This window comes from Lonchura striata, chromosome 3 (genome assembly GCF_050655825.1).
Source record: "Lonchura striata isolate lonStrDom1 chromosome 3, ASM5065582v1, whole genome shotgun sequence".
NCBI classification, from domain to species: domain Eukaryota; kingdom Metazoa; phylum Chordata; class Aves; order Passeriformes; family Estrildidae; genus Lonchura; species Lonchura striata.
The window spans coordinates 96,462,964-96,475,303 of record NC_140705.1 but is presented as its reverse complement, the minus strand read 5'-3'; the positions used below and the strand labels follow the sequence as shown (position 1 = coordinate 96,475,303).

At 44.6% G+C, this 12,340-nt stretch overlaps 1 protein-coding gene across 17 annotated transcripts in view; it reads left to right on the top strand.

Moving 5' to 3' along the window:
- Positions 1 to 12,103, top strand: part of CAPN13 (calpain 13) — a 72,074-nt gene extending 59,971 nt beyond the window's left edge. For 16 of the 17 annotated variants that reach the window (XM_085575850.1, XM_085575849.1, XM_085575862.1 and 13 more), the window contains 8 exons: positions 546 to 603; positions 1,106 to 1,173; positions 2,664 to 2,732; positions 3,660 to 3,738; positions 6,494 to 6,610; positions 8,982 to 9,037; positions 10,082 to 10,127; positions 11,796 to 12,103. In XM_085575850.1, coding sequence (XP_085431976.1) covers positions 546 to 603; positions 1,106 to 1,173; positions 2,664 to 2,732; positions 3,660 to 3,738; positions 6,494 to 6,610; positions 8,982 to 9,037; positions 10,082 to 10,108 — 474 coding nt within the window. In that variant the 3' untranslated portion in view covers positions 10,109 to 10,127; positions 11,796 to 12,103. The remainder of the gene's footprint in view (positions 1 to 545; positions 604 to 1,105; positions 1,174 to 2,663; positions 2,733 to 3,659; positions 3,739 to 6,493; positions 6,611 to 8,981; positions 9,038 to 10,081; positions 10,128 to 11,795) is intronic. The other variant, XM_085575851.1, reaches the window with a different exon arrangement.
- Positions 12,104 to 12,340: the final 237 nt, after the last annotated feature.

The window sequence follows — 12,340 nt, the reverse complement described above, 5'->3', positions numbered from 1 at the left end:
AACCAGACATCAGTCAGTGTTTGAGTAATTGATTCCTGCTCTTTCAGAGCCAAGCTCTGTGTTCACAGGAGATGCTTTTAATGGTTTAATAAACTGTTATAAAGAACTCCTTGACTTAGTCAAGAGGAAAAAAATCGCTGTCAGAAGCCTGTGCACAATGAACCCCTCACAGTTAATGGTTATATCAATGCGTGAAGGTGAAAATGAGCAGGGCTGCCACGCCGGGCACCCCAGGGTGCCTCGGCAGGGATGGCGGATGGGCAGCAGTGCCTGTGCTCCCAGCCCACTCACACAGTGCCTGCTGTGCTGCCCATCCACAGCTCCCCATCCCTGGAACTCCCCTGCAGCTGTAGGGAAGGACCTGGAGTGGCCCAGCAGCGTGGAGGGCCTTCTTATGCTCCAGAGGGGATGCTGCTGCTCCTTTGATGTGTATTAACAGAGGTTCTTGGTTGCCACCGTGCCTGAGAAAAAAAGTTTTGGGGAAAAGTGACACAGGAGAAAACTTTATGCTCACAGACCTCTCTTTGTGTTTTATTTTGCATCAGGGCTCAACTATTGATGCCTCGCAGCTGCAACAACTCCTTAATGAAGTGATCTTGCAAGGTAAAGCTTTTACAGCCCAACTAGTGTTTTTTGTCTTCCCTATCCTTAGACATAGGATTTAATGGTGTCCCCATGGTCCTTAAACAGTCCTCATTGTGGCTTACTGCACTGTGGGATGACAGAGGGGCACAGCTGGGGGGCTGGAGCCAACTCAGCCATGCACAAGGCTCAAAGTGCTCTTAGGACTTGCTAAATCAGCATAAATGGCCTTTCTTGTCATTGTAATTTTCCTTATTTCAAGAGGGAAGTGTTTCCATCCGTGGGCAGGGGCTGTGCAGAGTGTGCCCAAACTGTCCTTGGGGAAGGTAGAGGTGTCTGAGATGTGCAGATTCCCTCAGCTCGGCACAGAGCCCTTGCTGCTGTTTGAGAACCTGAACCAGAGCTGGGGCTTTGCAGCTGTGTGAGCCTTCAGCCTGGTGTCCTCCTTCCTTCAGAACAGTGTCCTGATGCCTGTCACAGCCCTTGCTCTTGCTAATTCCTTCTGTTTTGTCAATCCTTGCAGATGAAATGACCAGCCTGGGAGGGAGATTCAGCTTTGATTCATGCAGAGGCATTTTAGCTCTGATGGATGTATCCTTTCAGCAGAAGCAATAAACTTCCCTGGTGCTGCCCATCCTTGCCTTGAGTTATGGCTGAGCTGAGCATCCCAGTGTGAGGACCTGCAAGTAAATATTAGCCCCAATTCCCTATAAATAACTGGCCCATAGTCCATGCAGGACTTTGCGGTGCATGCCTTGGCACTGGTGTGTCTGCTGAAAGGTGAGGATCAACCTTCTGCTACCATCTTTTCTCTCATTTTGCCCTCTCTGGGGCTTGGCTAAGCTTCAGCCTTGGGTGGGGGTTTTAGGCAGAGCTGAGACAAGGAGGCAGAAGAGAGTTTAGGTGTAGCTCAGCTGTTCTGTGGAGGTTGCACCATGCTGGCCTGGGGTGGCACTTTAGCAGGGTGCCAACAGTGCTGGTGTCAGGGGCAGAAACACTGTCACTGCTGAATGCCAGGCACTGGCCTGGCACGCCATCCCAGAGTATATTTCTGGTGTTATCTTTCCTATTTAGCTGAATGACTCAGTCTTTTTACTCTTAACAAGACAACACAAGAAATACATTTCTGGTCATTATAGAACAAGAGGGCTCCTTGATGGAAACATACATCTCCCTCATGTGTTTCTTTCCCTTTGCTTGCTCATTGTCTCTTTTCCTCCATGCCTTGAAAAAGCTTTGAGACATTTTCAGACCTTTAAAAACTGCCAGAGAATGAATAAAAATGACCAGAAGTCCCTCTCTCTTTCCAGCTTTCAGCATCTAGCCAATGAAAGAGACTTTTCCCACTCTGCAAATCTTGTCCTGGGATAAGTGGGTACTGTAAATGCATGGCATGTGCAAAGAGCTGACAAAGCCTCTGCTCTGCTATAATTCAGGATGGATTTTTAATTCTCTGGCCTGCAGATAACCCATGTACAGTGTGACCTATGCTGGCCTGCAAAGTCAGGATCAGCTTTTTTCACTCAGGTTCCATGACAGTGGTGCTTATCTGTTTGTATTTCACTGGTGATGAGTTTTGCTTTCGGGCAGGTTTTACCATCCTGCATTGGGGTGGGTGCTGTGTGTCTGCCAGGACTCCAGGCTGGAGCATGGAGGGGAGCAGGTTTGGGATCATCGCCTCATGCTCCTGACTCCTCAGTGCCTGTTCTCCTGGAGGATCCAGGCAGAGCAAATCCTGTGGTGCCCCGTGCAGAGGCAAGACCATGGGGCCATGTTCATTCACAGGGGTGTCCGTGCTCCAGGGCTAAATGTCACTGCAGCTTCCCCTGTGGTTAAAGGCACCTTATAAATAGAAACCTTCTGTGGTTTGCGAGCACAGGCATGAGCAGCTGTACAATGTGACAAAGAAGATGGATTTAAACACGACTGAGAGCAGGAAAATTCTCAGCTTTCTCAGCACGAAGTAACCGACAGGAGAGGCTGCATCTTATCTGTTCAGTTCTGTGCAGGCAGCATCCCCGGCAACAAAGACAGCCAGGTTCAGCTCTCATTAAGTGCTCGATTCTTAACTAAATGCGCAGCTCAACTCGAACGGAAGACTCACCCTGCAGGAGTTCGGGAGCCTCTGGCGAAGTCTCACTAAGTACATGGTACGGGGGAGGGGGTGGCTCTCTCCTGGCTGTGGATACTTGGGATTATGTGGATACTGTGGGTTCTGAGCCCGGGGGTTTCCAGCAGCGGGGAGCAGATGCTCCGTGCTCTCGGAGCGCTGCGGGGAGAAGCCTTGCAGAGGCTGCTTAGCGGGACAGAGTTCCTTCCTCTCACGCAAGGGAGGCAGTGGTGTGTGTAAAGCAGGATTTTCCAGCACAGAGAACATTGAGGAACATTGAGGGGAAAGGTAGGAAGGCCATTTAGGCTCAGAATCTGATGGAAATCTCTCTGTCTGTGCCACCGCTAGCATGCTTTTTTTTTTTTTTTTTAATTAGAAAAACTTTCTAAACTGAAATTACTTCTTGAACAGAGTCACCTGAAAAATGTCATTTCCTCATTTCTGCAGTTTCTAGTGGCAATGTATAGGATCTAATGAGAGTTTGTCTGGGAGAAATGTTTCTGCTCTAGGACAAGCACTGGAAGCATTGACATAGTATTTAGGGTCCCACCTAAATTCTTCAAGGCATGCATGGCAGCTTCTCTGTGTCAGGTCCTTCTCCCCCAGCCTTGGTGCAAGACAGGAGGGTTTTCTGAAGTCTCAGGTTTAGGTGGACTCCAATTTATTCCATTCCTCTTGAGATGGTCTGAGACCAGCTAGTTAGGGGTCCTCTTCCCACTGACAGCTCCTCAAATGTGGTTTGTGGTGTGTTAGGAAAGCAAAAATGCTTCTGCCCACCCCTAACTCTGAGATTTCTTACACAGTAACATTGTCAGAGCCTTCTGAAAATGCGTCTCCCTTGTCACAGCCACCCCATCTCACCTGTTGAACTTTGCAGCATATTTATTAAGGGAGGAGAACTGGTTGTAGTAGTAAATGTGGGGAAGGGTGGTAAGAGCTTGAAATATGCCTTTGCACTATATTTTAGGATATCTTCTTCAAGGAAGACAGAAACCATTCTGGATTTCTTGATGTTGCTGAACTGAAGAATGCGATACAGGCAGCAGGTACGCCCAGAGCTGCCGAGCAGCTCCCCTTGTTTTCCCCCTGGCAGTGAAGAAAAGGATAAAAAAGAAAGAGGAAATAAAAAAATAGTTTTAGGGAGAAAGTGGCTTGGATTTCACAGAGATGCCAGTGAGATCACAGCTCTGCCGAGAGATCTGTGCTGGGGGGCCAGCAGAGAGATGCAGATAAGTGCAGCACTGGCCAAACCTGTTTCTAGGTCATGGATGGAACATCCAGTAGAGAGGAAGGGAGAAAAGAAGAGTGGATTCGTGCATTTTCCTCAGTTCCTGCAGTTTCTCTCCAGGGCAGTGATTAAGTCTAGATGGGAATGCCACACCGACATGCATTTGTTTAGTTTGCACTGACCTCTGTTGGCTACTGAGTGCACGAGTGAAGTATTTCAGCTGAGCCGTCTCGAAGGAGACTTTATCTGTGAAGTGCCTCTCTGACACAGCGATCCCCTTGTAATAGTACAGTAGAGAAGCTCCCATTTGGCTGCCTGGAGCTCGGAGGGGTGCTGTCCCAGGAGAAAACTGATGCACGATTACTCTCCCTGGAAGCCATCAGCTGAGGGGATGCATATATAATTTTTTTTGCTGCTGGGCAAAGAGAGTTTTTTTATATATGCATATATAATATTTTTGAGAGCTGGGGAAAGTATCAGCATCTGTCTGAGAAGTGCAGTACTGATGTGCCAAATGTCAAAGGAGAAGTTGCCAGGGCCATTCTGTGAGAAAGATGCTAAAATGTAAAACTGGGAGGAAAATTGTATATGGAAAAGTCCTGTCAGTCACAACAGTGCAGCTGTTTGAAGGGATAAAAAGGCACTGTTAAGTGTCAAATTCAATACATGTTTGGCTACAAGTAGTTCTGAGTGGGGAAGAAAATTACAAGCTCGTTCTTGCTGCCTTCTGAGCCAGACATCTGAATCTGGCTTGGCAATGGGACAATCCCTGTCCTGGCTTTTGAGCAGGAACCCCAGAAGGTGTATGGGAGCTTTGTGCTACCTCTAGGAATGGTATTAATGTATCTAAATTCAGCTCCTAGTCAGCTGTTCCCTGAAATGTTCAGTGCTTTCCCCAACAAAACACTTCAATGTGTGCTTAATTTTCACTGTTTTCCTAATGCTTCCAATATTAATAATGGATCAGAGTAAAGCAGGCCAGCTGCATCAACAGCAGTTCTGCCCTGAAACGCAGCAGCATTGGCCTGATGTGTTTACAAACTCCTCTTTGGCAACAGCAAATGATTCAAAATAATTTTTATAAATAGGGAAACAACAAGTCAGCAAGTAAAAGCTTGGCTAAAACCAGAGGGAGGAATCCAGCAGATAAAAGGTTTGGGGAGTAGTCTTACAAATCAGCTGAAAAGTCTTTGGAACAGAGAGGACTGACCCTTCAGTCTGGTTGATGAGGTTGAGAGACATTGCTGAGTGAGCAGATTTCAGAGCAAGTGTATCCCAGACTGACCAGGCCAAATTCTTGGTGTTTTACTGGTGTGATTTGACTGTAGCATCCCATAAGTAATATTTGCTGGAATCCAGTCTCCGAAGAGAGATTGATTGAATCCTGCTGTCTTCAAAATGTTAAAAATAGAAATCATTGTTCACTGCTACAGTGGTTTAAAACCAGATTCAAAGAAGACAATTAATTAGATTAATTTTTAATTACTATCTTTATCTCATTTGAAAATAATATAAAATCATGTTTACTTTAATTTGAAATGTATCTTGAGCCCAAATGTATTTCCATTCTTTAAGTATTCAGCATAATGTACCTGCTTCCTGCTGGAGACCTCCAACTAGGCTCACGCAACCAGAGTTTGTCAATGGTGGTGCTAAACCACTTCCATCAGCTCTCTCTCTCCCTACACAGGTGTAGAAAAGCCATTTCTTTTATTTCTGCTTTTTCAACTAATTTAGCTCCATGATGAGTTCATTTAAAACTGAAAAGTTTAGAGCTGGTTGAAAAAGCCAGAAAGTTACTTCACATCCAGCTGAGCTACTAAAACCTGGAGTGAGCGAATGAGACTTCTCTGAAGTCTCAGAGAAGACATTAAACCAAAGCTATCAGTCCAGCTCTCTGCAGAAAATTTCCCTTTCGTTTTGCAAATCAGCTTTTAGTGCAAAATATATTTAAATCATTGTTCTTATATAGCCAGCACATTTATGGTAGTTTTATTTAACTAATAAAAGAATCATTCTAAAAAGCAATTTTTGTTCATTCAATTGAATACCAATTTCCATCCAAACAGACTGTGACACAAATACTGAATAATCAGCTATTAAAAAAGAAATGCACCCTTCACCATTTTCTAATAGAAGAGAAAATGTAAAAATTAAGAATCCCAAGCATGCTATGCAGCATATAGCCTGATCATGCAGCAATGCAGCATCTGCCTCTTTAGCAGAAAGAGCCAGTGGTATTGGAAATGCTACACTCAGACTTTTACAGTTATGAGCCAAAGAAAATCACCCTTTCTTATACAAAATAAAAGCTAGAAAGGCAAAGCAAGATAACACTAGATTAGTTAGCTCAATGTTTGCAGTTTGCTGACTTAAGTCGCCATGGGAGTCAGTGAGTAAGGTGACTTTTGGCTTTCCATTACCCTACCCCAACTCCTAGGCACAAAGTGGGGGAAGAGCTGTCCAGGAATGTACGCCAGGGCAGGGGGTTGAGGGTGGCCCCAGCTTGTTGGCAGGGTGCAGGAGGCCATCTGAGCTGCTCCATGCCCTCCCAGCGTGTCTTCCCTCGGCAGGTCTGGCCAGCAACGCGCAGCTGCTGCGCCTGATGACGCTGCGCTACGGCGATGCCTCCGGCAGGGTTGGCTTCTCCGACTTCGTGTGCTGCATGCTGCGCCTCGACACCATGACCCGTGAGTGCCAGCACTGCCAGGGCACGTGGCAGCAGGGCAGCCTGCAAACCAGGCTAAGAGCAGCGCCAAGGGACGAGGGACACAACACGAGGCGTGAAAATACCGGTCTAACAGCGTAGCTTGGAGTGACACACCCCAGCCCAGGTGTGGCCTGGAAGCTCTTTGGGCAGCCTGTTTGCCAGGAGCTGGATTTATCTCCTGTGCACTGGAGCAACTGGCTGCTAGAGAGCAGTTCAGTGTTCAGTAAAGTTCTCTCCGTTTTTTGGTAAGGAGAAAGTCCAGTGTCCTCTGTGGAGAAACAAACCCATTCTCCGTGTCGCATCCAGCTATTGCCTGGCACTTGCGAGGAGGGAGTGTCTGTAAATGAGCTTTTGCCTGAATGGAAATTAAATTCTGTTTTACAAAATTGTAATTTTTGCTACTCTAATAATAAGCATTTTGACTGGAGATACTGGTAGTTAAACAAAGTCAGCAACTGTGACCCCTGCGCTAGAACATTGCTTCAGCAATTTATTTCATCTTTGGAATGAGCTGGGTTTCAACAGTGCATGGAAATGAGCGTTCATTTTCTCCCATGTGTTTTGTAGCACTGATGTTTAATGGGCCAATAGTGGTCAGCAGATCTGCTTGGATGACACTGCTGAAAATCCCATTTCAAGGGAGTACAGAAGAAGCAGCTCTGAAAGCATTGTAAAATCAGAGCGTGTCCCAATTTTAATGCTTCCATTAAAAAAAAAAAAAAAAAGCTTGTAAACACCCATTTTTTGTGATTATACATGTCACTTGCTGTAGATGAAAATTTTTATGCCTAAATTAGTGCCATAGTATTTTTTTTTCATTTAAAAAAGATCCTTTTGCATTTTAAGAGCCAATGTATAGACAAATCCTTTGCATCCATGTGGAAAGGAGTATCTAAAAGTTTCACTGCTGTCTGTAATGAGAATTTTAAAATGCTCTCCACTCTTTCAGTTATCATTTTACAGAGGGTTTAATGTGGAATACATTTCTCAAACTTTTTAGATCATTGTGAATAAGTTTGTTACAGGAGAGGATAAGGGTGCCAAGTGAGAATAAAAGGCAGTCAACCTTTATGATGATGTGAATGCAGCGGGGAAGATAAAATCTCTCCCATTAAATCATTATTCATCCTTTCAAGATAGCCAGAGATGAGACCCAAATCAAAAGCAGCATCTTCTTTGCAAATTCTATTTAACTGGAGTTAATGAAGCAGTAAAGAAGCACTTACCTCTGCCCAGAGGAGGTAATTTCAGCGCTGCCACTTTTTCCTAAAAAGACTGCTGGGTGCAAGCCCAGCCTTGCATTTGCAGCCTTGTCAAGGGACTGGACAACATGAGGATTTCCTTGTTCCGTGCCTTTCTTCAGAGCAGTGTGGGCTGGATGTGCCACCTTTCCTCCCTGCTCTGGGCCATACAGGGAGCTCTGGTGGCCTCCTAAGGGGCAGATGAGCAATGAGCCCTTGTGCCCTGTTCCTACCCTCTCCCAGCAGCCTTTTTCAAAGGCTGGGAAGGTTTCAAAACACCTGTAATCTTACAAAGTCTTTTCCATTCAGGGTGGGAAACTCCAGGCTCCCAGAGAAATGTGTCATTCAAGGATAGACAGACTTAAATTTGTTTCAACTTTTTTTATTACTGTTGTAACAGCACACTTCTAGGAGAAAAGTAATTTCAAAATAAATAAAACCCCTCAAAATACTGTGTTTTGAGTTTATCCAAACACTTGGGTTTGAAAACTTCTCCTAGACATACTGCAATATAAATATGCACATAGAATAACAATATTTGAATGGATTTAAATTTCCTGATGGCAAAGTGTTCTGTCAAAAAAACTTTCAGCAATGTTAATTTCAAACTCTAGCTGAATAACAGCAGCATCTGCATTTATATTCCCTGCAAAAGGCTTGCAAGGCATACTAATGACTTCAAGAGAATCACTTTCTTTAGGGCCAGGCCTTCACTCACTGCCAGGGAGGATGGAAAAGGACCAGCAGAAAGTTTCCCTCTGGGAAGATGTGTTTCATTAGTTCACCGTCCTCCTGTCACTCTTCAGGCAGGAAAACAATTGAAACAAATTATGAGAGATGAAAGCAGCCACATTGAGCACTGCCTGTCCCTACACTTCTGCCGAATTCTAGCCCCAAAATTGGGATGCCTTCCCAGGCTGTGATCCCAGGGCCAAGTCAGAAGGGGTACGCAGCACAGAAGTGAGATGTAGCCAGGTAGGACACCTGAGCCAGGCAGAGCATCCCAACACAGGGATTACAGCTCTGCTCCTCAGCTGCCACAGCCTTATGTCTGCATTGCATTCTTGCTTCTTCCTCATGAAATAAGGTTTTTTTTGTTCTGCCCCCTAGATGCATTCCAAAACTTAGCAGAGGGTGGATCACAAATTTTGATGACAGCAATGGAGGTAAGAATTCTCCTTCCTTCTTTTCTCTCCAGTTCCAAAGTGGGAGCACATGTTGTCAGGAGGGTGAAGTTAAAAATGATGTGTGATGTGTGTTGCTAGGCTTTTGTCCTAGCAAATAGTGGTGGAGGTTTTGCCTGGCTGGAAGTACATCCTGTGTGGGAGGTGTTTCCCCGGGGTTCCCTGGCCCCACTGGTGCACAGCTCAGAGGTGGCCATCCCTGGCCAAGGCATGGAGTCTTCCCTTAATGACATCAACTCTGTCATTGCTGGAAACATTACACAAAGTGACTTTGAGAAAGTGACAAAAAAAAAGAAAGAAAAAATAAAATCCACGCCCTCATTTCTTACTGCCCCATCTGTTAATCCTGAATTGCAAAACATCTTGGTTTTAAGAAAGAAACAGCAAACAAATGCTTGCTGCTGCTGTTTGTCTTAAAAGCACAGCCTGAAGGATAGCTCACTGAATGGGGATGCATCAGGCTTTTTATCAGCTAGTCTGAAGCAAAAATCCTGCTGTGCTCCATAGTGATATGCCTGAGTACTGCATTTTATCAGTCTGGGGACTGTTATTTGACAACCCAGTGTTTAAAAAGATTTTTTAAAAGAGCCTTTTACAATCTCACCAGCTCCTGTTCACACTCTGTGGTTAGTGCAGAGCCTCATTGTTCATTAAATCTGTTTTGCACCAAGGGCAGAGCACAGTTCGCAAGCAGAGGACCTGGACCTATTTTATAGGGTAGTCTGTAGGACAGCCAGGTTCCCAGAAGTTCTATCTCTTCCACTTGCAATCAGGCAGGTGCCACCCTTTCCCAGCAATTGCTCCTGCTGCAGCTGCTGCAATAATTTATCATGGAAAACAACATATGGAAAGAGTTTCTGGGTCTGAATTGTAATAAGGGAAAGAGGCAGTTCCAAAATCCCTTAACTATCTGGTGCAGTACAAAAGAACCACAGTCATTGGGTCACCCCTGATGCTTCTGTGACATGCCTGAAGACTTGGTGTACCATCACTGTCTAAATGCACCTTTTCTTTTCCTTTTTCCAGTGGCTGACTCTTGTCATGTACACCTAGAGAGATGCCAGAGGTCATGGTAAGAAATCTCCTCAGTGTTGACAAGAGAGGGTGGGGCCCAGCTCAGGCTGGAGTTATGGGGGGTTTTGAGACAAGAAGCTGTGAGAGGAAGAGGGAAAGAGGTGAGACCTGCAGCATGAGAAGGGCTGCAAAGGGAATTGGACTTCGGGCTAATTTTTCCTGGGGAATTGCTGATGACCTTACCAGTCAAGGAGACCACCAATAGCTCAGCTAGAAACTTGCCTCTACCTGAAATAATACATGAGAGAGCATAACTTACTTTTTGGCTTCTGAGGGGTGCAATTACCTCTGTATATTTTACACAGCAGCAAATGTATAGTCAAATAGCAGGTGGGTATACAAAGTAACTTAGATTTCTTGGTCAGTCTGATTTCACATTCTAAACAGAATTACATGATTTGGTTTACATTTGAACTACAATCCCTACCTTGTGCTTCTTTTGATGTTCATGTCAGGCCTAGAGAGGGACTTTTTTTCTCTGGACTCCCCAATTTTGCTGCTTGGTTCTTGTGAAAGACTCTGCCTTTTCCTGCAAAACTTGTGCTGTTTATACATCCGAAAACCATCTCGGCCGTGGTGCTTCTGCTAACCCTCTGTGATGCAACTGTTCCAATTGCAGTGTGTTAAAATGTTAATGCTGGTCTCAAACATTTGTCACTGAGGAGAAAGCAGGGAGCAAACCAAATCCTTAGTAAAATGTGCAGTGGAGGGACAGTTTTCCCCAGGAATTTGTGGAGTATCCATGGGCAAATCAGACTTTCCTTATCAGCCTGTTCCAAAAACGGAGTCAAAATATCAAACCCATGACATTCTTTGAAATCCATGTTTCTGAAGGAAGTTCGCATTGGATGCCATCTTTGGCAAGAAGCTGGAAGGGGAAGTGTATAACTGGGGAGAAAGGATGGTAGGTTCAGAGCCAAGGCAGGGATGGCTCCATATCTTTCACCTTGACTCCAGGACAACATTTGTGCCCTGCTGCTCCTGGCTCCTGCTCCTCTTGGCTCCTGGTTGCACCCAGTGTGTCCAGCTGTGGCAGGAGCTGGGCTTCAGCACTCAGCACTGTGATGCCTTCACCCCCTGAGCTCTGCCTGCAAACAGTTCTTTGTTTGAAAGTCTGCCCTTTGCATTCAGAGCTGTGGACAGTGCAAACCTGCATTTTGATGTGTTGGTGTGTAGAAACAGAATATTCACAACGCTGCACCCAGCACTTGCACTGCAGACTATCATTAGGTAAATATGAGAAGGACCTTGCCTTTAGAGATAAAGTTGCTTAAATTATTGCTTGCAAATTATATTCATATTCTATTTAGTATTTTTTTTTTTTATGAATCATTCATAAACTGATCATAACTTCTGGGAATATATAATTAATCATAATTTTCACTTACCAGTTTGGAATGAAATCCTGCCTGCAGGGTGTTTGTAAGCAGTTCACTTGAGCAATTTAGCATTCACTTGCAGCTGGAGCCTGGGCAGTCGTGGCACAGGACCCTCAGAGGATCAAGAACTGTTAAAACTGGAGCCTAACAAACTGTGATTGATGTGGGAAAACACACTTGTAATTTGCTGAAAAAATTATCTTGGCAAAAATATTCCCATTGGTGATTCCTAAAGGCTGACCTGAAGCTGGCTGTGTTCTGAATGAATCTCTTTACCTCTGTTTTAGGTGACTTTTCTTCCTCCTCAGTAGAGCAGTGCCCAAGACCATCCCATACAAAAGCCATCCACGGAGTTCTTGAAAAACCACTGTGAAGGAGTGAAGCCAGGTGTCCTTGTGCTTGGTGGTACTCAGATGCTGGGATGAAGAGTCCTTTCCAGGCAAACTGAAGGTGCCTTGGAGATAGAAGACTTTCTAATGAAAGTACTCCATGGGCAAGCTGGCAGTGCCTAATGGTCTGGGCAAGCTGGAAGTGTTGAGTGTAACCTCTTCTCATCTTTCATAAATAGTACAGAAGTTAGGAATAGTTCTATTAACTCCACTATGAAAAAGAACAGACCCATGCCTTTTGTGTGAAAGGAATGTGTAAGATGTAGGTTACATAAACAATTAAGACACAGTTTTATTTTAATTATTTTTTAATTTTCTTTTGTGCCATTTATATGTGCCAGAAAATGATTGAAGAAATTAGTCATAATTCATAAATAACACCAGAAGCTTTTTTATTTTCTTAATACTTTTTATTAATAAATTAGAAATAAGAAAAGTCTCAG